Below are 25,615 nucleotides of genomic sequence, written 5' to 3' on the forward strand. Positions count from 1 at the left end.
GACAGAAAGGTACCTTTAGGCAAAAGTCTTTGTTAAGTTAAACTAGAATGAAGTATCCATGTTGTTTGCCACAAAACATGGAGAGCCCATAGCAACATGGAGCTGGTTACCAACATGCTTGAAAACTAAGCCATTTCTTCTATTCCTCCATCCCTCTCATTCTCAGACTCTACAAGTTGCTGAACTTCAAAGGAGTCTTTCTAATTTTGTGTACATAAAAGTCACCTACAGAGTGAGTTGGGGGGCTAATTAAATGTAAGTCCTGGGCTGAATCCCATAGATATAGATTATAATTCTGTAATGGAGTAGAGACTGCAAATCTGCATTTTAAAAAAACAAACAACATAAGTGATTCTGATGAAATTGATTCAAGAACTACATCTTGAAAAACAGAGTCTATTTCACAGATTACTGTCTTATGCATCACCTTTTCCATTTTCAGCATAGGCAGTGTATACTTTCATTTACTATTTCTTGTCTTGTTATTTTAATATCCTGTGCCAGTAGGTTTTCATCTTTTCTGTTTGCCATTCAATTCTTTGCTAGATTTTCTTGCTTAAAATCTGTAACAAGTTCCCCTTGGCATTCAATATACATGGTTACTTACCATCTTGGTACTTAGAAGAAAGCCTTTCAATAGATATTAATTGCTTTGTTTACCCTTTCTTTCTTTTTTAAATTTACTGATTATTTATTTTTAGGAGAGAGAGAGAGTAGGGAAGAGGCCGAGAGGGGGACAGGGAGAGGGAGAGGGAGAGGGAGAGAAAGAGAAAGACAAAGAGAAAGAGAAAGAGAAAGAGAAAGAGAAAGAGAAAGAGAAAGAGAAAGAGAGACAGTGTATCTGAAGTAAGTTCTGTGCTGTCAGCAGAGAGCCTAATGCAGGGCTCAAACTCACGAACTGTCAGATCATGCCCTGAACTGAAGGTTCAGTTACTGAACTTAACCAACTCAGCCCTCCAGGTGCCTCCACACTTTCTTTCTTGAGTCCTGGCATAGAAATTGCCTCCCTCTGTTTATAAATCTCTCATGTCCAGTCCATTCCTGTTCCAGTATTCACTGTAGAAAATATATGAAATAGACAAAATATGAAAAAAGTAAAATGGTCAGCTGTTCTACTTTTAACTGCAGTTAACATTTTGCTGCATTTATTTCCATTTTCATTCTACATCTGTTGTATAAATTTATATTTTGCAGACTTGAGATAGACTCTAATGCTTTATAATTTGCTTTCTTACTTAAAAAAAATATTTTCTGTGAGAGCACAAGCAGGGGAGGGGCAGAGAGATGGGGGCAGGGGATCCAAAGCGGGCTGTGTGCTGACAGGGTGACAGCAGCGAGCCGGATGTGGGGCTCGAGATCATGACCTGAGCTGAAGTTGGACCTCAACCAACCATGCCACTCAGGTACCCCATAATCTGTTTTTTTCACTTGTATTATATCATGATCATTTTCTGTATTTTAAAATATTTGGGGCACCTAGGTGACTCAGTCAGTTAAGCGTCTGACTCTTGATTTTGACTCAGGTTATGATCTCATGGTCCTGGGATTGAGCCCCCATGTCAGGCTCTATGCCGGGCATGGAGCCTGCTTAAGATTCTCTCCCTCTCTCCCTCTCCCCTGATTGTGCACATTCACTCTCTCAAAAAGAAAATACTCTTGAAGTACATAGTTTTTAAAATCCATACTATGATTTAGTGGATCATTTCCCTTTTGCTGGTTATTTTGAGCTCCCCTCCCTTCTTGATCTTTCACTATAATATTCTGCAGTGAACTTTGTTGAACCTCAATGATTATTTTTCTTAATATAGATGCCTAGTGGTGTAATTCTGCATGAGAGGGCACACCCATTTTTTTAGTTTTTGGCATATTCTACCAAATTACTCTTCAGTGAAGTCTTATTAGTTTAAATTGCCATCAATAGTATTCTAATTTATACTCTTGCCAACAGTTTGTGATATTTAAAAAAACAAAAACCAGAAAAACCTCAAAGACCTAAACATAAGAGCTCAAACTTGAAAAATCTTATGACAAAATATAAGGGAAAAGCTTCATGTCATTGAGTTTGGCAGTGATTTCTTGTATATGGTACCAAAAGCATAGGAACAAAAGAAAAAAGTAAGTGAACTGGACTTCATCAAAATTAAAAACTTTTGTGCATCAAAGATTCTATTCACAGAATAAAAAGGCAACCTACAGACTGGTAGAAAATAACCTGCAAATCATATATCTGATAAGGGATTAGTATCCAGAATATATAAAAAACTCCTGCAACTTCCCCACAAAAAAAAAAATCCAAAGAATCCAATTAAAATTGTTCCCGCCACAAAAAAGAAATAATTGTGACGTGATAGAGTTGTTACAACGATAATCAAATTGCAATATATAAGTGTGTTAAATCAACATATATACATACACCTTAAAATTATACAATGTTATATATCAATTATATCTCAATAAAAAATAAGTTGTTTAAAAATTGGGCAGAGGACATGAGTAGATATTTATCCCAAGAAAATATATAGATGGCCAAGCACATGAAAATATGATGAACATCATGAATTATGAGGAAAATGCAAATCAAATCCAAAATGAGATACCACTTCACACCCATCAAGATTACTATCATCTAAACAACAGGAAGTGTTAAGATTTGGTGAGGATCTGGAGAAATTGGAACACTTGTTCATTGCTGGTAGGGGTATAAAATTGTGCAGCTACTGGGGAAACAATGTGGTGCTCCTTGAAAAATTAAACCTAGAATTATCATGTAATCCACCAATCCTACTTCTTGAGTATATACCCAAAAGTATTGAAAGTAAGTACATTTACAGAAAAATAGAACAAAAAGTAGAAACATTCCAAGAAGCTATCAGCTGAAAATGGATAAGCAAAATGTGGTGTATACATATATATATGTATATATACACACAATAGAATATTATTCAGCCTGAAAAAGGAATGAAATTCTGCAGTATGCTACAACATGGATGACAGTTGAAGACATTATGCTAAATGAAATAAGCCAGACACAAAAGGACAAATATGTATTATTCCCCTTATAGAAGGTACTAATGATAGTCAAATTGTAGCATGTAGATTAGTGGTTACCAGGAGCTGGGGGAGGTGGGAATAAGGAGGTATTGTTTAATGGGTACAGAGTTACAGTGTGGGGTGATGAGTAAGTTCTGGAGATGGATAGGAATGATGGTTACACAATGTGAAAGTACTTAATGCCATTGAACTGCACACCTTAAAATGGTTAGAGTGGTGCATTTTATGGTATGAATATATTTCCACAATAAAAAAAAGAAAGTGCTTTGCCAGTTTGGCAATAGATGATATCTTTTGTTTTCAATTCACTTTTCTTTCACTCTAACTAATGAGTTAATACTTCACTAGGTTTAGTGGTTCTCTTATATGTGAGATTATGTTTCTATTGACTTAAAAACTTTATAAGAACTTTTTATATAAACGAGATTATCCTTTTATTCATTATCTGTTTTGAAGATATTTTCCCAATTTACATTTTTATTTTGTGCTTTTGGGGATAAGGAAGATTTTTATTTTGACAATATGTATTGGACTTTTTTCATAGTTTTTCCCTTTATGTTTGTAATTGGGAAGCCCTTTCCATCCTGACTTAATATTCAGTTTTTGTATTTTTCAGAGTGCTAAACTTAATGCTTTACACAGAGTAGATGTGACATTGATATGAGATTTTAGATCTTAAAACAATTTTGTTATATGAATGGCAAGCACAGAGTGTTTTTATTTGGGCAAAGGACGACCTACGATACGAGAAGCAAAGAGGTAAATAGAAAATAGCCACTAATGAAAATTATTTGATAATCTTTATTGACCAGTATGCTTCATAAATGACCCGAACCTTTGCTCCCTAAAAAGTTATTTTGTTTATTTTTTTAAATGTTACTCATTTTTGAGAGCGAGAGTGAGCGAGAGAGAGAGAGAGAGAGAGCATGAGCAGGGGAGGGGCAAAGAGAGATGGGGATAGAAGATCTGCAGTGGGCTCTGCGCTGACAGCAGCAAGCTTGATGCAGGGCTCGAACTCATGAACCATGAGATTGTGACCTGAGCTCAAGTTGGATGTTCCACCAACTGAGCCACCCAAGCGCTCCCCCCTAAAAAGTTATTTTCAATACTTTTTTACCTATTAAATATAATCTTTAGGTTTCTTTCAACTTTCAGGGGAACATTGATGTTTGGGGAAAAAAATGACTTAAGACTTTTAATTTCACAGACACAAATATTAGCTTTTAGAGTAGTCTGATAGAGTGTATGTATGCATTGTTGGGTGTAATCTCAAGTTCTTGTAGGACCCAGTGACATACTGTAAATAACCATGTAAAAATGAGTAGTATTTTCTGGAATCCTTTTGTCTCAGAACCTCTAAATATCCATATATTTATGATTCTTTTGATAACTATAGGTGTTATGTTAGTGATCTTTTTGTTTAAATTTATATGTTTGAACAGCAGGTTATGCAAGAGCTGCACCTTTGAACCTGTGAGGTCAGAATCTGTGGTGTAGAGGGAGAAACAATGCAGCATTGCCTTGTAGTCTTTGCTGTTAAAGTCTTACTTGTTCTTGGATAAGTCATACTTCAGAGTGGTTTTACACAGCCTCTGAGATGGGTTCTTTCCAACCTTAAAAGTCTAATATACTTCTTCTGATACAGAATCTTAATCTGGTTTTTCTCAGAAGAATAGCTGTCATAGTTAAAACAAGTATTTGTAGGGACTGGTAGGTTATAATGTTCGAAATAAGGAAATGATTGGGAGCACTAAAGTATTTCTGACTTGCAAAAATGTTAATGGGACAAAGGGGGGAAAATTCAGTTTTGAGGATTGTACTTGGGGGAAAAATCCATGCGATACTTATTGTACATTTTGTTTCTTCTAGATTATAGGTTTGATTTCCTTATTGTTTCTACTGAGATAGGCTATCATTTTTCTTTTGGGGGCAGTTTTAACTTTTTGGCACCAACTTGTGCTGGCATTTTTTAAATTAAAAAATGGCAGCAGCTGGCATTACAGGCATCATTAATATGAAATGTATTCATAGGTTTTTTAAAATTAATGTGGAATTTGAGACCCAGAGAGGGCTTATAATTTGCCTTAATGATAGTTACCCAGTGACAGAACTGGGGTAATGCTTTTCATCCTAGTGATTATAACATTGCAACAATGTGCCTAATTCCATGTGGAAGTTATTAATACAGTCCCAGTATCCAACTTTCACTACACATTTTCCTCTGTGAAAGGAAATAATTGGAATGTATTAATAGTCATTTGTTTTATATTGATAGAATCCTTTTTCTTCTCCTCGTATTTAGTTGCCTTTACAAATATAAAGGTTTAATACTACATATTCCTTCCAAATGAACTTGAAAGAAGGTAATAAATTCTATACACAGTGTATTTGTTAAAACTTGGGAATCTGAAGGAAGATAAAAACTGTATAAAATGTCTGTTAGGCATTTAAGTGGCAGATAAAGAAAGTGTTTATAAATCTGTTTTCAGTATATTGTAGTGTATCAGTCTAAAGGAGCTTTCTGTTTAGAGTAATTGCTGATGAAGGTTTGAAGTAGTCTTTTTTTCTTTCCTTTTTCTTTTTAGCTTTTTTGTCATTAAAAATTGGAAAGTTCTAAAGAAATGTTGCTGTCGGGGCGCCTGGATGGCTCGGTCGGTTAAGCATCCGACTTCAGCTCAGGTCATGATCTCACGGTCTGTGAGTTCGAGCCCCGCGTCGGGCGTTGTGCTGATGGCTCAGAGCCTGGAGCCTGTTTCAGATTCTGTGTCTCCCTCTCTCTCTGCCCCTTCCCTGTTCACGCTCTGTCTCTCTCTGTCTCAAAAATAAATAAACGTTAAAAAAGAAATTTTAAAAAAATAAAGAAATGTTGCTGTTAAAACAAAACAAAAAAAGCAAAGGCAGTTATACTCAGAGCAATGTTTGTAATATCCTTATTAATGCATAGAATAAATTGTTAGATGAACTAATTTATGGTTCATGTTAATATAAAACCACATAAATATAAAACATCATAATTTACAATGTAAAGGTAGGCATTATCATGTAAAATAGAATCAGTGTGTCTAACAATAGCTGACTATACTTTCATGAGCTACATCTCTGATGGTTAGTTTTTCTTTTTTTGTTGATTTACTTTTTTTTAAGTTTATTTATTTAGTGAGAGAGAGCACAAGCAGGGGAGGAGCAGAGAGAGAGGGAGAATCCCTAGGAGGCTCCACACTGTCAGTGTGGAGCCCTGTATGGGGTTTGATCCTATGAACCATGAGATCATGATATGACGCGAGCTCAGATCAAGAGTCGGACACTTAACCAACTGAGCCACCCAGGTGCCCCTGATTGGTTAGTTTTTCTGAAACTGTTTCAAACTTCGGAAAACATTGGGATTTTTGTTGGCAATAACTTCAAGAAATAAAAATTACAAGAATTTCTATTTTTGCCCCTAGAGGAATAATTGGTGTGGGCCTGCTGAAAGCACCTATAAAACTGGACAAAACATATGAAATAACTGTCTTTAGGTATTGGACAACAGGCAACGTAATAGGTCTATGATCACTGAGAAAAGGGAAACAAATAAGGTGAGCTCTATAGTTCCCTCTGATTTCTGCCTTGGAGAAGTTTCCTAGACCATTATTTACAGAAAGGGAACCCAAGCAGAACCTGACAGTCTTGTTGACATGAAAAGAAGAGCTGGGAGATCCATGGTGCTGAGATGACTGGAATGTTTTGGGCAGAATACTAGAGAAAAGAGAGCTATGTAGAGAAAACTCCAGAAATCTGGATTGTGCTGCCCTCAAATCTTTGGCTGAATAGTAATCTGAATATCACAGGCTGAGTTGAACAATTCCTGGGGTTAGGAGACTATTAAATTCCTTCCTGCCAGAGGAAAGAGACTCTGTTGAACATACAGTTAGTAGAGTCTCCAGAGGAATATTTTCTATATTAGTATAGACATTTTAACAATGTTTGTTCTTCCAATCCATGAGAATGGAATGCTTTTCCATTTCTTTGTGTCCTCTTCAATTTCTTTCATAAGTGTTCTATACTTTTCAGAGTACAGATCTTTTATCTCTTTAGTTATATTTATTTGTAGGTATCTTACTGTTTTTGGTGCAATTGCAAATGGGATAATTTCTTTCTCTGCTACTTCGTTATGGGTGTATAGAAATAAAACAGATTTCTGCACAATGATTTTATATCCTATGACTTTGAACTCCTGTATTAGTTCTGGCAATTTTTTGTGGAGTCTTTCAGGTTTTCTACACATGGTATCATGCCATTTGCAAATAAAGTTTGACTTCTTCCTTGCTAATTTATATACCCTTTATTTATTTTGTTGTCTGATTGCTGAGCCTAGGACTTTCAGATTGTGTTGAACACCAGGGGTGAGAGCGGACATCCTTGTCTTGTTCCAGAATGTAGGGGAAAGGTTCTCAGTTTTTCCCCATTGGGGATGATAATTAGCTATGGGTCTTTCATATATTGCCTTTGTGATGTTGAAGTATATTCCATCTATCCCTACTTTGTTGAGGGTTTTTATCAAAAATGGATGCTGTGTTTTGTCAAATGCTTTTTCTGCATCTGTGGACAGGATCATATGGTTCTTATCCTTTCTTTTATTAATGTGTATCACATTGAATGATTTGTGAGTATTGAACCAGCTCTACATCCCAGGAATAAATCCCATTTGATCATGATGGATAGTTCTTTTAATGTACTGTTGAATTCAGTTTGCTAGTATTTTGTTGAATTAAATTTGCTAGTATTTTATTGAGAATATTTGCATCTATGTTCATTAGGGATGTTGGTTTGTAATTCTCCTTTTTAGTGGGGTCTTTGCCTGATATTGGAATCAGGGTAATGCTGGCTTTGTAGAATGAGTTTTGAAGTTTTCCTTCTGTTTCTATTTTTTGGAACAGTTGGGAAGAATAGGTATTAACTCTTTAAATGTCTGGTAGAATTCCCCTGGTAGAAACCGTCTGGCCCAGGACTCTTGTTTGCTGGGTGATTTTTGATTACTGATTCAATTTCTTTGCCGGTTATGGACCTGTTTAAATTTTCTATTTCTTCCTGTTTCAGTTTTGGTAGTGTGTGAGTTTCTAGGAATTTGTCCATTTCTTCCAAATTGCCCAGTTTGTTGGCATATAATTTTTCATAGTACTGTCTTACAATTGTATTTCTCTGGTATTGGTTGTGATCTCTTTATGATAAGGGTGACTAGGGGTTTGTTAATTCTTTGAAAGAACCAGCTATTAGTTTTGTTTCTAAATTGTTTATATCTGCTCTATAATTTCCCTTTTTCTGCTGGCTTTAGGGTTTATTTGCTGTTACTTTATTAGCTCCTTTAGTATAAGGTTAGATTGAGTATTTGGGACCTTTCTTGCTTCTTGAAATAGGCCTGAATTGCAATATACTTCCTTCTCAGCACTGCCTTTGCTGCACCCCAAAGGTCTGGACTATTGTGTTTTCATTTTCATTTGCTTCCATTTATTTTTTAATTTCTTCTTTAATTTCCTGCTTAATCCATTCATTCTTTAGTAGGCTATTCTTTGACCTCCATGTATTTGAGGGCTTTCCAAATTTTTTCTTGTGGTTGACTTGAAGTTTTATAGCATTGTGATCTGAAAACATGCATGGTATGATAATTGATCTTTTAGTACTAGCTGAGGACTGATTTGTGACCCAGTAGATGATCTATTCTGGAGAATGTTCTATGTGCACTTGAAAAGAATGTGTATTCTGCTGCTTTAGAATTGAATGTTCTGAATATATGTTAAATCTATCCAGTCCAGTGTGTCATTCAACACCATTGTTTCCTGGTTGAGGGTTTTCTGCTTAGATGATCTGTCCATTGTTGTAAGTGGGGTGTTAAAGTCCCCTCCTATTATGATATTATCAATGAGTTTCTTTATGTTTGTTATTAATTCATTTATACATTTGGGTTCTTCCACGTTGGGGCCAAAATATTCATAATTGTTAGAATCGTTTTGATTCTAACACCTTAATTGTGATATAATGTCTGTATTCATCTTTTGTTACAGTCTTTGTTTTAAAATCTAGTTTGTCTAAGTATGGCTACTCTGGTTTTCTTTTGATGTCCATTCAATCTGCAGCTGTCTTTAGGTCTAAAATGAGTCTCTCCTAGACAGCTTATAGATGGATCTTGTTATTTTTTTTTAAATTTTTTTTAACGTTTATTTATTTTTGAGACAGAGAGAGACAGAGCATGAATGGGGGAGGGGCAGAGAGAGAGGGAGACACAGAATCTGAAACAGGCTCCAGGCTCCGAGCCATCAGCCCAGAGCCCGACGCGGGGCTCGAACCCACGGACCGCGAGATTGTGACCTGAGCTGAAGTCGGACGCTTAACCAACTGAGCCACCCAGGCGCCCCTCTTGTTATTTTTTTTTAAATCCATTCTGATACCCTACATCTTTTGATTGGAGCACTTAGTTCATTTATATTCAGAGTGATTATTGGAAGTTATGAATTTAGTGCCATTGTGTTACATATAGAGTTGGTGTTTCTGGTGATGCTCTCTGGTCCTTTCTAGTTTTTCTGCTTTTGGTCATGGTTTTTGTTTTCTTGTTTTTTTGTTTTTGTTTTTTTTTTCCACTCAAAGCGTCCCCCTTAAAATTTCTTGCAGGGCTGGGTTAGTAGTCACAGACTGCTTTAGTTTTTGTTTTTCTGTGAAACTCTTTGTCCTTCTATTCTGAATGACAGCGTTGTTGGATAGACTATTCTTGGCTGCATATTTTTCCAATTTAACATGGTGAATATATCCTGCCACTCATTTCTGGCCTGCCAATTTTCTATGGACAAATCTGCTGCAAACCTGATTTGTCTTCCCTTATAGTAAGGAGTTTTTTTCCTTAGTTCTTTCAAGATTCTTTCCTTGTTGGTGTATTTTGTGAATTTGACAATGGTGTGTCTTGGCAATGGCCAGCTTTTGTTGAATTTAATGAGAGTTCTCTCTGCTTTTTGGATTTTGATCTCTGTGTCTTTCCTCATATTAGGGAAGTTTTCAGCTATAATTTGTTCACATAAGCTTTCTGCCCCCTTTTCTGTTTCTTCATCTTCTGGGGATTCCTATCATACAAATGTTATAACATTTTAATAAGTTGCTGAGGTCCCTGAATTTACCTTTGTGATCTATTTTATTTCCCTCTTCTTTTCAGCTTCATTATTTTCTATAATTTTATCTTTTATGTCCCTAATTTGCTCCTCTGCCTCATCCATATTGGATGAGGTTTTTCCTCATCCATTGGAGGTTTTTGTGACCTCCATTTGGGTTTGCATCTCACTTACAGCTTTTTTTATTTCGGCCTGACTAGATTTTAGTTCTTTTATCTTTGCAGAAAAGAATTCTCTGGTGTCTTCTATGCTTTTTTTTTTAAGCCCAGTTAGTATCCTTATAATCATTGTTTTAAATTCCAGTTCAGACTCTTAGTTATATCTGTATTGATTAAATCCCTAGCCATCATTTCTTCCTGGTTTGTTTGTTTCTTTCTTTCTTTTCTTTCTTTCTTTCTTTCTTTCTTTCTTTCTTTGTTTCTTTCTTTCTTTTTTGAGGTGAATTCATCCATCGTGTCATTTTGGAGGAAGGAAAAATGTAATAAAATGAAATAAAAGTTTAAAAAATTAGAAAAAATCAAATAAAGGAAGCTAGATCCTAGGTGTGTTTTGGTCTGCTTGTTAAGGGTAGCTTGATAGATAAAACAGTAAGAGAAAAGAAAAAAAAATTTAAGTAAATAAATAAGTAAATAAGTTCTCTTTCTGTATCCAAGAAAAAAACAAGCAAAATAGAAGAAAAAAAAAAAAAACCAAAGAACGAATGAACATACAAAAAAAAACACAAAACCCTAAATGAATCAGGTTTTCCCTAGAGCTGAAACTTGCAGCACTTTATGATCAGTAGACTAAGTGCCTGGAAGGGATTTGTACTGGTCTTCTGGGGGAGGTCTTCTGCTCTGATTCTCAGGTTTACTTGCCCTAGTGGAGTGCTAGGAGCAGGGCTTAGTGTAACTGCTCCATTCTCCACTTGGTGGCTCTGGTTAGCTCACTGGGGTTGATCAGTGTTGTGCTAATGGTGAAAGTGGCTTCACCCTGTTCTCTTAGTCTCCCCAATAGGGAAGTTTCTGGACTCATAGACTAGTGATCATTCACCCCTCCTGTGTCTCTAGTTCCATCAGCTCCCTGCCTTCCCCCATCCATGTTCGAGCTGTCTGCCTGCCAGGCAGCACCTCTCTCCAGAGTTTTATCTCCAGAGGCAACTGTGTTTCACAACCCAACACTTCAGAGACCCCTATGGCTCAGCCTGTGGTGATCCTCTGGGGAAGGGTCTCGCTTTGCTGTGGCTGGTACTGGCTTGTCCCAGAAAATGTTTGCATGACCATGTAGCAGCAGTGGCTCAGAATTTAAGGTAAATCCCAACACACAGCCAGCGCCTTTGTTTCTATTATAGGTGAGTGGGTAGTTCTATGGCACCTACCGGGTCTTGCCTGTGGAGATCTGTATTGCCTCTACCATATGCGCTCCAAGCAGGGTAACCACTTCTCCCTGCCGGACCCAGGGGATCCTTAGTCTGTGCTGCCCACTCCCGGGCCTCCTCCCTGCTTTCTTGCCAGAGTGCTACTAGGCGCTAGCCTCAGAAACCAGACTCTTTGTTCTGCTGTTTATAAAAAACTGGCAGTATTGAAACCCTCTGCTTCTCCCCACCTCCATTAGTTATTTTCGGGAACAGTTTTCTTGTGCAGTCCCCTGCACATGTTTTCACTCTTTTTCTCTAGGTACTTTGAGGGAGAGTGTTTTGTTGTGCGAATGGAGGCTCTGCTCAGTCTCCCCCTCTTTCTCTTCTTTGAAAAAATGGATCCCTCCTCTCTTTCATTCTATGGCTCTTCTCTCCCCCAGTTCACCTCTGCAGACAGGTGTACCTGCCGCATTCTCTCCCTCAAATTATGCAGATTGTTCTGTTAATCCTCAGATCAATTTCCTAGTTGTTCAAAATGGTTTGATGTTGATCTAGCTGTGTTTCAGGTACAAGACAAGCCTAGGATCCCCTTACTACTCTGCCATCTTAACTCTTCCCTATATTCTTATAGTTTTATTTGATATTCTCATTTGATACTACAACCAAAACTGGTAAATGATCATTTCTTAAAGGCTAGTTGCAATGTAAAATCTGAAATCACATCAGCAAAATTGTGGTATTCTGTTATATGAAAATTCACTGGAATATCTTTACTTTCACTGCATGATTTTCTAATACCATGAAATAGTCATTTGGAAAATATTGGTTCACTTAGTTATATAGATAAATGAAATATTGACAAATTGCATTATATGATATCAGTAAATCACTTTTTTTTTTAAAGTTTATTTATTTTGGGAGAGAAAGTGAGTATGCACGAGAGGGGCACAGAGAGAGAGAGAGAGAGGGAGAGAATCTCAAGCAGGCTCCATCCACACTGTCAGCATGGAGCCTGGTGCGGGGTTAGAACTCACAAACTGAGATTATGACCTGAGATGAGTAAGAGTTGGTTGCTTAACCAACTGAGCAACCCAGGTGCCCCAATAATTTGTTAATACCATCACTAATCTCACAGAAAAGTATTTTAAGTATGGGGAAGTTATCAAGCTCATAATAACATATACAAAGTTTTTAAAAATTTGGGATTTGGTTTGAAGCCTCAAATTTTATCATTGACCAAAAAATGTCAGATTTTTCCCTTGGGTTGACAGGCTTACTTTGTTCCTTTTTAAGAAAATGTCAAGTCTGAATAACATAAAGTAATATCATTTATTCAAGTAAAAATAGTGTTCTGTGAGAAACACAGTTCATCTCACATTATAAACAAGTCCTTTTCCTCAGAACAATGATTGTACTTTAATATGTAACAGAAGTGCTTTATGGGTACTTCCAGTTTCATCACACATAATATTAAATGCACTGAGATTTAATAAAGGTAACCATTTTTGTTACTTCATGGCTTTTTTTTTTAATGCAAGTATTTGGCGGTTAAGGATATAAGGACTAGTAGTTCAGCTTAACACCACTACTTCGATTTGTGATAAAGTAGCAGGAATATTACTTAGCATTACTTTTGTACAATCAGTCTCAAGCAGTCCTAGGCATCTGTGAACTATACTTTTGAGAATCGCTGCTTTAGATCCACCCTAAAAAGTGTTGTGAAGGAGTCTAAAGAGGATCAGTCTGATAATGCATGAAAATTAAGGGCCTGTCAGAATAAACTTCCACGCTCTTTAAAGGCAAACCAGTAAATGTAGATACTCATTAATGTAATTTTCATAATGAATGGCATTTAGTCAAAAATAGTAGACATGGGAAGTATCCAAGTATGACTCATAACTTGGAGAAAAATTTGAAAATAAAAATCCTTAAATGGCAAAAATAATAGAATTAACAGATGAATATTTTAAAACAGCTGTTTTAACTATTCTTAAGAGTTTAAAGGAAATCAAGAACGCAATGAGGAAAGAAATGAAAAATACTGAAAATTGACTAAAAGGAGACTCTAAAGTATAAGATCTACTAAGAAAGAATTTACTCAAAAGAATTAAGAGGTAGATGCTGTTGAAGAAAAGATCAATTAATTTGAAGACATAACAATAAAAGCAATGCAAAATGAAGTACACACAGCAAAACTACAGGAGTGAGGTGGTAGAATGCAGCCTGAGTGGGGACAAATTGAGTGGTCTAATGTATGTATGATTAGAGTTCCTGAACTAGAGGGACTAGTAGAAAGGGAAAAATGTTAAAAGAATAATAACACAAAACTACTCAAATTTAATGAAAAATGTAAACTTACAGACAGGTGTAAGAAACTTAGTAACTCCAAGTAGGAGTAACTCACAGGAAGCCATATCAAGACAGATCATAATAAAATTGCTGAAAATCAGTAGTACAAGAAGTTCATCCAGCAACAGTCAGACTGGTCTGTCAAAATTAAGTGCAACTGGTGGAAACCTAGAGGCATTGACAATAGGGGTGCACAAGATTCAAGGGCTAGTCTTGATGCCCTGCGATGGTTACGAGAGCAACAAGAAAACAAAGCACATGCTGCCCAGCAGCTTCTGGAAATTCCTAATCCACAACGTCAAGGAGCTTGAAGTGCTGCTGATGTGCAACAAATCTTACTGTGCAGAGATTGCTCATAATGTCTCCTCCAAGAACTGCAAAGCCATTTTGGGAAGAGTAGCCCAGCTGTCTATCAGAGTCACCAATCCCAATGCCAGGCTGCACAGTGAAGAAAATGAATAGGCGGCTTTTGTGCACATCATATTTGTGTTAATAAAAGCATAAAACTGCAAAAAATATTAATCAGAGGTGAGGAAAAAAAGACACATTGTATATAGGAAAGAGATTTAAAAATAATGACTACAGACGTATTATCAGAAGCAATGCAAGCCAGGAGACAATCAGAGATATTTTTAAGTGTTGAAGGAATAAAATGTTAACTTAGAATACTACATCCAACAAAAATATCTTTCTAAAATGAAGACAAAATAAATATATTTTTCACAAACAAAAACTGCAAGAAATGTTAATGGAAGTTCCTTAGGCTGAAAGAAAATTATAACAGAAAATTAGATTAATACAAATAAATGAAGAACACCAGAAATTGTAAATATGTGGGTACATACAAAAATTTTTTAATTTTTAATTTTTTTAAATGATTAAAAATATATTGTGGGGTTTATGAATTATGTAGAAGTAAAGGTATGTGGAAATATAAGTGTACTGTTATAAGACAAGTCCTATGTTATTTGAAGGCAGACTGTATTAAATTAAAAATGCATATTATAAACCCTAGAGCAATCACTAAAACAATGAAATACAGATAATAGTTATCAAGCCAAGGGTTAAAATAGAATGGAATATCTAAAAATAATAAATTCAAATGAAGATAGAAATAGATGATAAAAAATAGGATGAATAGAAAACAAGACTGTATAGTAATTACAATTAATATAAATTAGCTTACATTCTTATTAGAAGGTAGAGATTGTGAGACTGGATAAAAAAGGAAAACCAATGATATATGTACAAGTAAACCACTTCATATATTTTTTAAAGTTTTTATTCATTTATTTTGAAAGGGAGAGATAGAGAATCCCAAGCATGCTCCAGGTTCAGCTTGGAGCCTGATGCAGGGCTCTGTCTCATGACTGCAAAATCAGTACTTGAGCTGAAATCAAAAGTCAGATGCTTAACTGATTGAGCCACCTGCACACCCCAAAACCCACTTTAAATATAAAGCATAATATTGAAATATATATATGAAAACAGTATAAATATGAATATAAATATGAAATATAAATATATGAAAACTATATATATGAAAACAATATATATATGTAAAAACAGTAATCAGTATTATGTTATTAATAACATTGTTACTAAATTAATATTAAATGAAGTAGACTTCTGGACAAGAAATATTATGAGGGCCAAATGGAGACATTTCATGATGAAAATGGGAACTCATCACAAAGACCAAAATATCATAAATGTGGACATGTCTAATAACAGAGTTTGAAAGCATATGAAACAAAACCTGATAGAACTGAAATGAGAAGTGGACAAATCCACATTCATAGTTGGAGATGATAGCAGTCCTTTCTCATACTAATGTTCAGAACAACAGACAGCAAATATGAACAACATATCAACCAGTTTGACCTATTTGAAGTGTGTAAATTCCTCATAATTATAGCAGAATACATATTCTTTCATGTGCAGTTGGTACATTCATTAAGGCAGAAAATATACTTAGCCATAAAACAAATCACTGAAAGTTTAAAGACCATGTGAACTGTGTTTCCGAAAACAGTGGAATGAAAATAGAAATCAAAAGTCTAGAAAATCCTGATATATTTGGAAGTTAAACAACATATTTTTAAATCATGGGTCAAAGAAAGAATCACAAAGGAAATTAGAAAATATTTTGAACTAAATTAATATGGAAAACTGGCGTGTCAACAATTGTTAGATGCTGACACAGTGGTATTGAGAGGGAAACTTATGGTTCAATTGCTTAATTACAAAAGAGTTCTAAAAACAATGACCAATTTCAACTAAGAAATAGTGTTCCACTAGTTCCATTTGCACCAAGAAGTGTTCTCTCCCCTCCTTCTACTTACAGAAACAGGATTTACATTCACTCCTAAAACAGCTAAATAAACCACCCAAAAGGCCTAGAAGGAGTACTATCAGGAATAGTGTCTGCTCACAAGCTATATTGGAAAATCTTATAATTTACGAGGCTTGGATAGAGTATTCAAGGCTTCAAGGTTTTTGCCTCAGTAATGGGGAATAATTAGCTTTAGATTATATACTGTTCACATGAAACCTACTGACATCTTAATATCAAGACCCAAGAGCTGTTTCTAAGTAACTTATCTGCATCCTAGACAAAGCCTAAGAATATTTATAGGAACAAAAAATATTCAGCACCCATTAAGGTAAAATCCACAAAATTCAAAATTGTCAGCAGGCCTGTGATTGCAGCATCAAGCCTGTGGCAGCGTTCAATAAACTGGGGCTAATGCAAGATGACATAATATATGGGAATGATGATATGAAAGAGACCATAAGAAGGCTTCCTGAGAACTTTTACAACAACAGGATGTTTCACATTAAGAGAGCATTGGACCTGACCATGAAGCAGCAGATTGTGCCTAAAGAGCATTGGACAAAATGTGAAGAGTATAAATTCTACCTTGAATCGTATCTGAAATGAGTTATTTGGGAAAGAAAAGAGAGAGAAGAATGGGCAAGGAAATAATCATGGAGTTGATATCTGTGGTTGTAACTGTCTTCCAAATATAATTTTTTAATGTTTGTTTATTTTTGAGAGAGATACAGAGCATTAGTTGGGGGCGGGGACGGGGAGGAGTGGGGGCAGAGAGAGATGAAGACACAGAATCCAATGCAGGCTCCAGGCTCTGAGTTGTCAGCACAGACACTGACACAGGGCTCGAACCCGTGAACCATGAGATCATGACCTGAACCGAAGTCACACGCTCACCCAACTAAGCCACCTGACTAATATTTGTCTTACAAATATTTTTTAAGAAGTTGGATAAACATGAAGCATACAATTAGAACCATTTGAGCTACAAATGTATTACTTTAAATGTCTATTGTAATTATAAAAATAAAAAGATACAAAAGATTTCAAATCATAAGTCATTGGAAATGTTAAAAATGATCCAAATTGAGTATCTGGAGATGAAGACCATGATGTCTGAGATGAAAAATTTACCAGATGGGATTAACAGATTAGACATTGAAGAAGAAAAGATTAATAAATTTGAGGGTATCATATTACAAACCAATTTGGAAAGGAGTTTGGCAGTTTCCTACAAACTTAAAAATATACTGACCATTCTTCATTTAGGTATTTACCCAAGAGAAAAAAAAGCATATGTCCTTCAAGACATGTACATTATTGTTCATGGCAATTTATTTCTAAAAGCACCAAACTGTAGAAAACCTCATATGCTCGTAAGCCAGTGGATGGGTAAACATTGTGGTATACCTATGCTTAGTAATAAAAGAAATGCACTATTGTTACACAACAATGTGAGAGAAGCTCAGACTACTTTGACTGAAAGAAGCCAGATTTCAAAAGTATATATTCTGCAATTTCATTTATGTAAAATTCTAGATAATTCTCAATAAACCATTGTTACAGAAATCAAAATCCTCAATTCTCTGGGGATGAAGTTAGGATAGTGTAGACGAATTACCAAGTGGCATAAGAAAACTTTGTAGGGGTGATGGATAAATTTACAATCTTGATTATGATGGTAGTTTTACTTTTTGAATATATTTGTCAAAACTTGTGAGATTTTAGATTTTAAATACATGCAGTTTATTTTATGTCAATCATAATAAAGCTGTTAAAGTTTTTTTTTAAAGAGCAAATAAAATCCAAAGTAAGTATAGAAGGAAGCAAATTATATATGTGGATACACACACACAGGAATTAACAAAGCAGAAAATAGAAGAAGAATGAACAAAAAATAAAACTTCAAGCTGTTTTTTGAGCGATGAATAAAATTGATAATTTACTTGATACTGCGAATAAGAACAAAAGACCCACAAAGTTATTCATATTGGAAATGAAAGGAACCTGTAGACATTAAATAGGTTGTAAGGCAACATGAAGAACAAATTTATACCAGTAAATTAATGTTTGGCAGACTTTAAGAAGCTATAAAAATTATATTAAAGGTACAAATTATAGCTGACAGAAGAATATTATAAAATCTGAATAGATGTACATCAGTTATTTAAATTGAATTGACAATCAGAATCTTCCCACAAAGAAAATCCGGTATTAGATGGCTTCACTGGTAAAGTCTATCTAATATTTAAGGAAGAAATACTAGCAATCATTCATAAATCAAGGATGAAATATTTTCTAATTCATTTTGTGAAATCAGCATTATTCTAATACCAAAACCAGACAAAGGCATTATTGTAAAAGAAAGCTACAGACCAATATTTCTCACAATTATAGAGGGAGAAATCCTTTACAAAGTATTTGCAAGTTGAATTCAGTAAAATGTAATAAAATATACACATATGTATATAATATACCTCATGGTCAAGTAAGTTTATCCAGGAAAGCAAATCTTATTTAACAGCTTACAATTTATTCTTGTAATCCACCATATTAGAACAATAAATGAGAAAATTTATCTGATCATTACAGTAGGTGGAGGAAAAAGCATTTAATACCTATTCATGTTGTTAAAAAAACAAAACAACTAAACTCACAACTAGTAAGAATAGAAAGAAACTTTGTCAACCTCGTAAAGCACATTGATGAAGAACATATAACTAATGTAATACTTCATAATTAAAGGCTAAATTCTTGACTCCTAAGATCAAGAACAATGCAAGGTCCACTCATAAAACATCTATTCAGCGCTTTGTAGAAGACATGCAAATAGCCAGTAAGCACACAAAAAGGTGTTCAGTTTTGTTAGTTATTATTAATCTTCAGGGAATATAAATTAAAGCCACAGTTCAAAACCACGCCCACTGGAAAGGCTAAAATACAAAAAGAAAGTTCTTATTCATAGTGATATGTGGCAACGGGAACTTTGGTGGAGTGCATGATGGTATAATCACTTTGGAAAAGTTTGGCAGTTTTTTATAAAGTTGATCATACAATCTAACAATTCCATTCTTAGGTATTTATTCAAGAAAAATCAACACATATTTACAAAAGAGTTTTCACAATAAGTTCATAGTAGCTTTTTTTTGCAGTAGGGAAAAAAACAGAAACAACCCAGATGGTCATCAGCTGGTGAATGTATAAACATTGTGCTCTGTCCATATGTATTTTCTTTGCTGCTGTGTAACAAAGGCTGCAATTAGTATGTTACCTCAAGGCTCAATTAGGGAAGTGTATACACTTTTGAGATTACTAATGTGGTTGCTGACAGGATTTATTTCCGTGTGGGCTGTTGAACTGAGAGACTCAGCTCTTCACTCAATCTTGGTTGGAGGCTTCTCTCCCTTCCTTATTATGTTTGTCTCTCCATATACCAATTCAAAACAAGACAGTTGGTTTCATCAGAGTGAACGAGTAAAGGTCAAGAGAGAGTGTGCTAAGAAGATGGAAACTGTAGTCTTGTAACCTATCTCAGAAGTCCACATCCCATCACCAATATTATATTGTCTTCATTAGAAGTAACTTGGTACAGCCCATGCTCACAGGGAGGGAATTACAAAGGACATGAATACCATGAGGTGGAGAGCATTGAAAGCCATTTCAGAAGCTGCCTATCTTACAATATAATAGAATACTACTAAACAATGAAAAAGAACTTTATTGGTACACACAGAAATATAGGTGAAGATCAAAAACATTATGCAGAGCAAAAGAACCCAGACATAAAAGATAACAGACAAAACTCATCTTTAGAGTAAGAAGGAAGAAGATCCATGGTTGGGTAGGGTTCGGTTTTTGTTTCAAAGAGGTATGAGTACCTTTTTGTGATATAGGAAATGTTCTTTATCTTAATTGTGGCAGTGGTTGCATTGGTGTATATATTTATCAAAACTCATGAGTGAGTTTTATATGTAAATCATAATCTAAGTTGGGGTTTTGAAAAGTATGCTATTGAATTCAATGGCTTTTTTTAAAAAAAACTTTTTCTAGTTTTATTGAGATATAATTGATAAGCAACACTGTATAAGTTTAAGGTGTACATCATAATGACTTACATATATTGCAAAATGATTACCATTATGAGTTTAGTTAACATCCATCATCTCATGTAAATACAAAAAAAAAAAGCTTTTTCTCTCTGTGATAGTAATTCGTAGGATTTACTCTCTTAACAACTTTAAAATGTAGCGTACAGTAATGTTAACTATAGTCATCATGTTATATATTACATCCCTGGTACTTATTTGTATAATAACTGGAAGTTCTACCATTGACCACCTTTGTCCCATTCCCCAACTCCCTACTTCTGGTTACTATAATCTGGTCTTTTTCCTTTGAGTTTCTTTTCTTTTCTTTTTCTTTTTTTTTTTTTGGATTCCCCATGTCGTTGAGTTATACAGTATTATTAGTCTTTCTATGTCTGACTTCTTTGACTTAGCATAATGCCTTCAAGTTCCCATGTTGTCAAAAATGGCAGAATTTCCTTCCTTTTTTTAATGATTGAATAATATTGAAATGTATATATGCATAACAACCTCTTTATCCATTGATCCGTCAGTGGACACTTAGGTTGCTTCCATATTTTGGAAGATACTGGATATTCCATATGGAAGATATTCCATATTTTGGAAGCATTGTAGATAATGCTGCTATGAACATAAGGGTGCAGATATTTCTTTGACATAGTGTTTTTATTTCCTTTGGATATATTGTTGGATCATATGATAGTTCTATTTTTAATTTTTTGAGGACCCTCCATGCTGTTTTCTATAGTGGTTGTACTAATTTATAGTCCCACCAACAGTGTCCTTTTCTCCACATTTTTGCTGGCATTTGATAACAGCCATTCTAATAGACATGAGGTGATATCTCACTGTGGTTTTGACTTGTGTTTCCCTAATAATTTGTGATCTTGAGCACCTTTTTGTGTACCTATAGACCATTTGTATATCTTTTTTAGAAAACTATCTATTCAGGACCTTGGCCCATTTTTAATTGTGTGTGTTGCTGTTGTATTGTGAGCTCTTTATATATTTTGGGTAGTAACTCCTATCAGTTTGCAAATTCAGTGGACTGTTCTTGATGACATCTATATTATCTTCACATTTTTCAGGTAACATACCAGGGTGCTATAGTGTCAGTGCTATGTTGTGTTAAGATCTTTGGTATCAGATATGGATAGACCCATATATATGGATAGACCCATATATGGATAGACCCATATATGAATACTGCCTCTGAAACTTGCTGCATTGTAGTGCTTCATTGACCTGAATTATTTCAGATATCCCTGAAACAATAACTACTGTCTATTGACAACCTATACTGGCCAGGCACTATGCTAAACATTTATGTGTGTATTACCTTAGTTAATACAATCAAAATAACTAACATTTTTATAGTCCCTTGTGTATATTGGGTACATACTGATACAAAACATTTCCCATGCCTTTACGTGATTTGACCCCAATGAAGGGTTGATAGTATAATTATCCCCATGTCACAGAAGAAATTGAGACCAACAGAGAATAAATTTTTAAAATATGAGGAACTCAAGTTTGTTGTCAAGATTCTGGTTTTGTTTTCTGTTCCTTTCTACCAGGAATTATTTATATGTTACCTAAGCTTGCTGCAAAGAGTAACTGGGTCTTCAACTTAAAATCTTTTTGTTTTTCCTTTAAGAAACTTCTTTTAGGCTATGAATGCTAAGAGTGTCTCCAAGAGTCTAAGTGGAAGGTGTCAGGTGAAGATCGGTTTCTAAGAGGAAAGCACTGGGCAGACTTATAAGAGCACAAGCCCAGTTCCAGACAAGTACTGTTCTAGAAATACCAACCTTAACCACAAGCGAAAATACAATGTTTATATGTATTTGATATAAAAAGTATGGCTCATTTTTCTACTATTTCCATAAACAGAACAATATTTTGTCAGCAGTGATGTTTTTGAAGGCCAAGGTTGATAAAGTTTGTGCTTGTAAAATATATTGTGATGTTTAATCACTAATCAAAAGTGCCCAGATAGGAATTTTCTTTGGGGAAGTAAAACCATGTCACGAAGGCCATGAAGTTTTTGATTGTAGCATTGCTTACTTTGGCAACTGTGTTTCTATAGTACTTGGGTAGCATAAGCTTCCTCTCCCCACCCCCCACCGGCCACCATTTTTTCCTTTATCAGCATGGAATTATTTTTCCTCTTTTAATATATGACATAATCAGTTCTTTCAGTATTCATTCACTTATTACAAATGGGATTGAACCTAAAAGTATAGACTAGCACCAACCTAATAAAAGTTAAATACATGTAGTCTTTGTACATTCTGATTCAACAATCTATAGTTCCAGAAATTAGCTGATTGATTTACATGTAGACTTGATTCCTGAAAAATGATTTGTGGGCCACTGGGAAAACTTTGATTCCTCACTGTTTTTCATTAGCATCATGTTCATTTTTGCTTTTTATCTTTAAGTCTTTTGTCTTCACTGAATAGAGTAACCTTTGGTTTGGCTCTCTTTCATAAGCCAACTCTCCTTCAGGCTGAGTTTAAGTTTTCTCTCATTAAAGCCTTCTCTGACTATTTATCCAACATACATTTTTTTTCTTTTTTGAAATTCTGTTGCCTTTCTCTTTAAAACAATTTAAGTTTTCTTCTAGATTATGTACATTAGCTTTACTTTTTCAGTTGCTTTTGTGGATGTTATCTCTTTTTATCTTTGGGCCCTGGAAATAGTTAAGAATAGCAATATTATTCCCCATTTTATGATGCAAAACCTAAGAATGGATATTTTATTTTTTCCAAGAAAAGACTTTAATCCAAATCTTCATTCCAAAATCTGCTTTCCTTCTATAATACCTCAAGTTTTATACTTTACCTGCTATTCCTACCACATGCTGAGCATTTAGTGGTATTGTCAATTGATTGGTTTAAAACAGATTATTTACCCCCAATCACTGATAACTATTTCTTTTAAAAAAATATGCAGTTAATTAACTAGTTAATTAATTGTAGAGTCTTTTATCAGAATTAATCTTGAAGCCTAAGTTCTTCAAAGGAACATTTTATTTGATCAAGATTTGAAGTTTGGACTATGGAAATTTTTCTTATTTATTCATCAGAGAAATGTCACTGACTGTGCACCATATGCTTAATATTAAAGCTAGCCCTGGATATAGACAAGTGATGATTGCATTATTTTGTTAGTAATATTCAGTCTTTTCTTATTTATACAGGAGAGATTAAACAGATTCTAGAAAATGAACTTCAGATACCTGTGTCTAAAATGCTGTTAAAAGGCTGGAAGACCGGAGATGTGGAAGACAGTGTGAGTTTCTTAATTGCCTAAAATAAAAGAATATGAAGTTATACAATTGACTAAATGATGTATTAAAAATGGTTTTTATTAGTTTTTATTACATATGACAGAAGTAGATTTTGGTAAAATAGTAACTTAGTTTAAAGAATCAGCAAACAGTGTTTTTCAAGTGAAAACATTTTCATGATAAACTAGCAGTAGTTTTGAATGAGTTAGGTATGTAATTGAAAACAGTATATGGCATATTTTTCATATTTCTAACTGTTATATAGGAGTTAGTTTGGCATTCTTTTTGAGAGCCTTTACTTTTTTCTCAAACCTCATGGGGTGTCATTAAGTACCCTGGAACAATAATGTACTAAATAATTACTTATTGACCTGAAGGAAGTCACATACAATGTACATATATATGCCAAATATTGATAATAGAACAGAGATAATAATAGCAAATTTTTTAAATTTGGAAAATTTAAATGGTGAGAATCGTTGTTTACTTGGATAGTGGGAAGTGCATGGAATGAATTGTATTTTAAGAATTTTCATAAAGTGTTGCCATTATAAGGCAGTAGTTGCTATTCTTAAGGACCCAGCAGCAGCCTCAGGTATTAAATATTTCATACACTTTTTCTTTGACAGAGAAAGTGGGGACAGATGGAAAGGAAATGAATTAACTCTAAAGTTTTAGATGTTTGAGGTAGAAATAATTATCAAATCTTTTCATACTAGTTATTAACTTGGTATTTCAGTATCTAGGCAGAAACATAGAATCTTCAATTTTTGGTTCAGTTCTTTGTCAGTGACTTCTGGTAGACATTGTGCTTGTAAATATCTATATGTGAGTTCGTTTGGTATACGGAGATGTTCTGAGTATTTAAATAAGATATTTACATGAATTTCACATTAGCAAGGTATTTATAGATTTAGGTTTAAGTTAGTGATGTACTGTTTTAGGGGTCAGCAGCCTTTTTCTATACAGAAACAGGTTGTAAATCTTTTAGGCTTTGTGGGCAATATAGTCTCCCTTGCAGCTACTCAATTCTGTGTCATAGTGTGAAAGGAGCCACAGGCCATATGTGAAAATGTGAAGCGCTACTGTGTTCGATAAATCTTTATGGATGCAGAAATTTTAATTTTATATAATTTCACATACTACGAAATACTTTTTTAAAATTTTCAACCATTTAAAAATGTAAAAATTATTCTTAACTTACAGGCCATATACAAAGAGGCAATGACCTAGATTTGTCCCATAGGCATAGTTTGCTGACCCCTGGTGGGTGCTATATGGCTGTTGTAATTGAAACATAGGTTAAAAAAATAAAAAGAAGTGCTGCCTGAGTAAATCAACAACCTTGGCAGAAATAAAACACGAAAATGCATTAGTTTATATAGCTGTATCATTTATCTGTTCATTTACTGGGAAGCCTATGGATATGAATCAGTTGTACATTGCATTTTCAGTAGTTTATGAAGAGAAAGACAATTATTTTGAAAATGTTCTTAAAGCTATCTGTTCTAATATTTGAACATAGTCTTTTGTTACCAACAATATTTTCAGTTTCTGTATACTCTTTTCCCAAGATGATTTCTGATATTCCTATGCCATTAATTTTCTGATTGCTCCCGAATGTATATTTCCAGGTTATACTGTTGTGAATTCATTTATCCAAATTGGTAATTCACTTTTGTACTTGCATACCTTATTAGCATCTTTAAGTTAACATGTTTAAAATGGGGCTCTTGGTTTTTCTTCCCATTCCACTTCTCTATCAGTTTCCCTCCAATAAATGGCAGCACTGTATAGCCACTAATGAATACAAAAATATGGGCATCCAGTCTTTTCCCATTTCAAATAACACCTAATCCTTTGGTAAGTGCTATGACATCTGTCTCCAAAATATACCTCAACTGTGGTCACATTTCAGTATTTTTATTCCACTGCCTAATCCAAGCCATTAGCATCTCATGCCTGGATCAATGCAGTAGCTTCATCATTGTTTTCCCAGCATTTTTCTTGAGTTCTTCCTTACATTCTCCACATAGC

The 25,615-nt window shown here is 34.6% G+C and overlaps 2 protein-coding genes across 4 annotated transcripts in view; both read left to right on the forward strand.

The window, feature by feature from the left end:
* The window catches only part of FAF1 (Fas associated factor 1), a 520,107-nt gene that overhangs the window by 186,560 nt on the left and 307,932 nt on the right, over nucleotides 1-25,615 (forward strand). For all 3 annotated transcript variants that reach the window (XM_047085885.1, XM_047085886.1, XM_047085887.1), the window contains one exon: nucleotides 23,489-23,580. In XM_047085885.1, coding sequence (XP_046941841.1) covers nucleotides 23,489-23,580 — 92 coding nt within the window. The remainder of the gene's footprint in view (nucleotides 1-23,488; nucleotides 23,581-25,615) is intronic.
* Nucleotides 16,616-16,810, forward strand: LOC124516526 (cytochrome b-c1 complex subunit 7-like). The gene has a single exon (XM_047085888.1). The coding sequence runs from the start codon at nucleotides 16,616-16,618 to the stop codon at nucleotides 16,808-16,810; it is 195 nt and encodes a 64-aa protein (XP_046941844.1).

The sequence above is a fragment of the Lynx rufus genome, unplaced genomic scaffold (genome assembly GCF_022079265.1).
Source record: "Lynx rufus isolate CCGP_SWC_20201006 ecotype Redwood Valley unplaced genomic scaffold, mLynRuf1.p SCAF_2, whole genome shotgun sequence".
Classification (NCBI taxonomy): domain Eukaryota; kingdom Metazoa; phylum Chordata; class Mammalia; order Carnivora; family Felidae; genus Lynx; species Lynx rufus.

Coding starts and splice junctions, on each gene's coding strand:
- LOC124516526 (XM_047085888.1), top strand. CDS start 16,616: ATGCAAGATGACATAATATATGGGAATGATGATATGAAAGAGACCATA.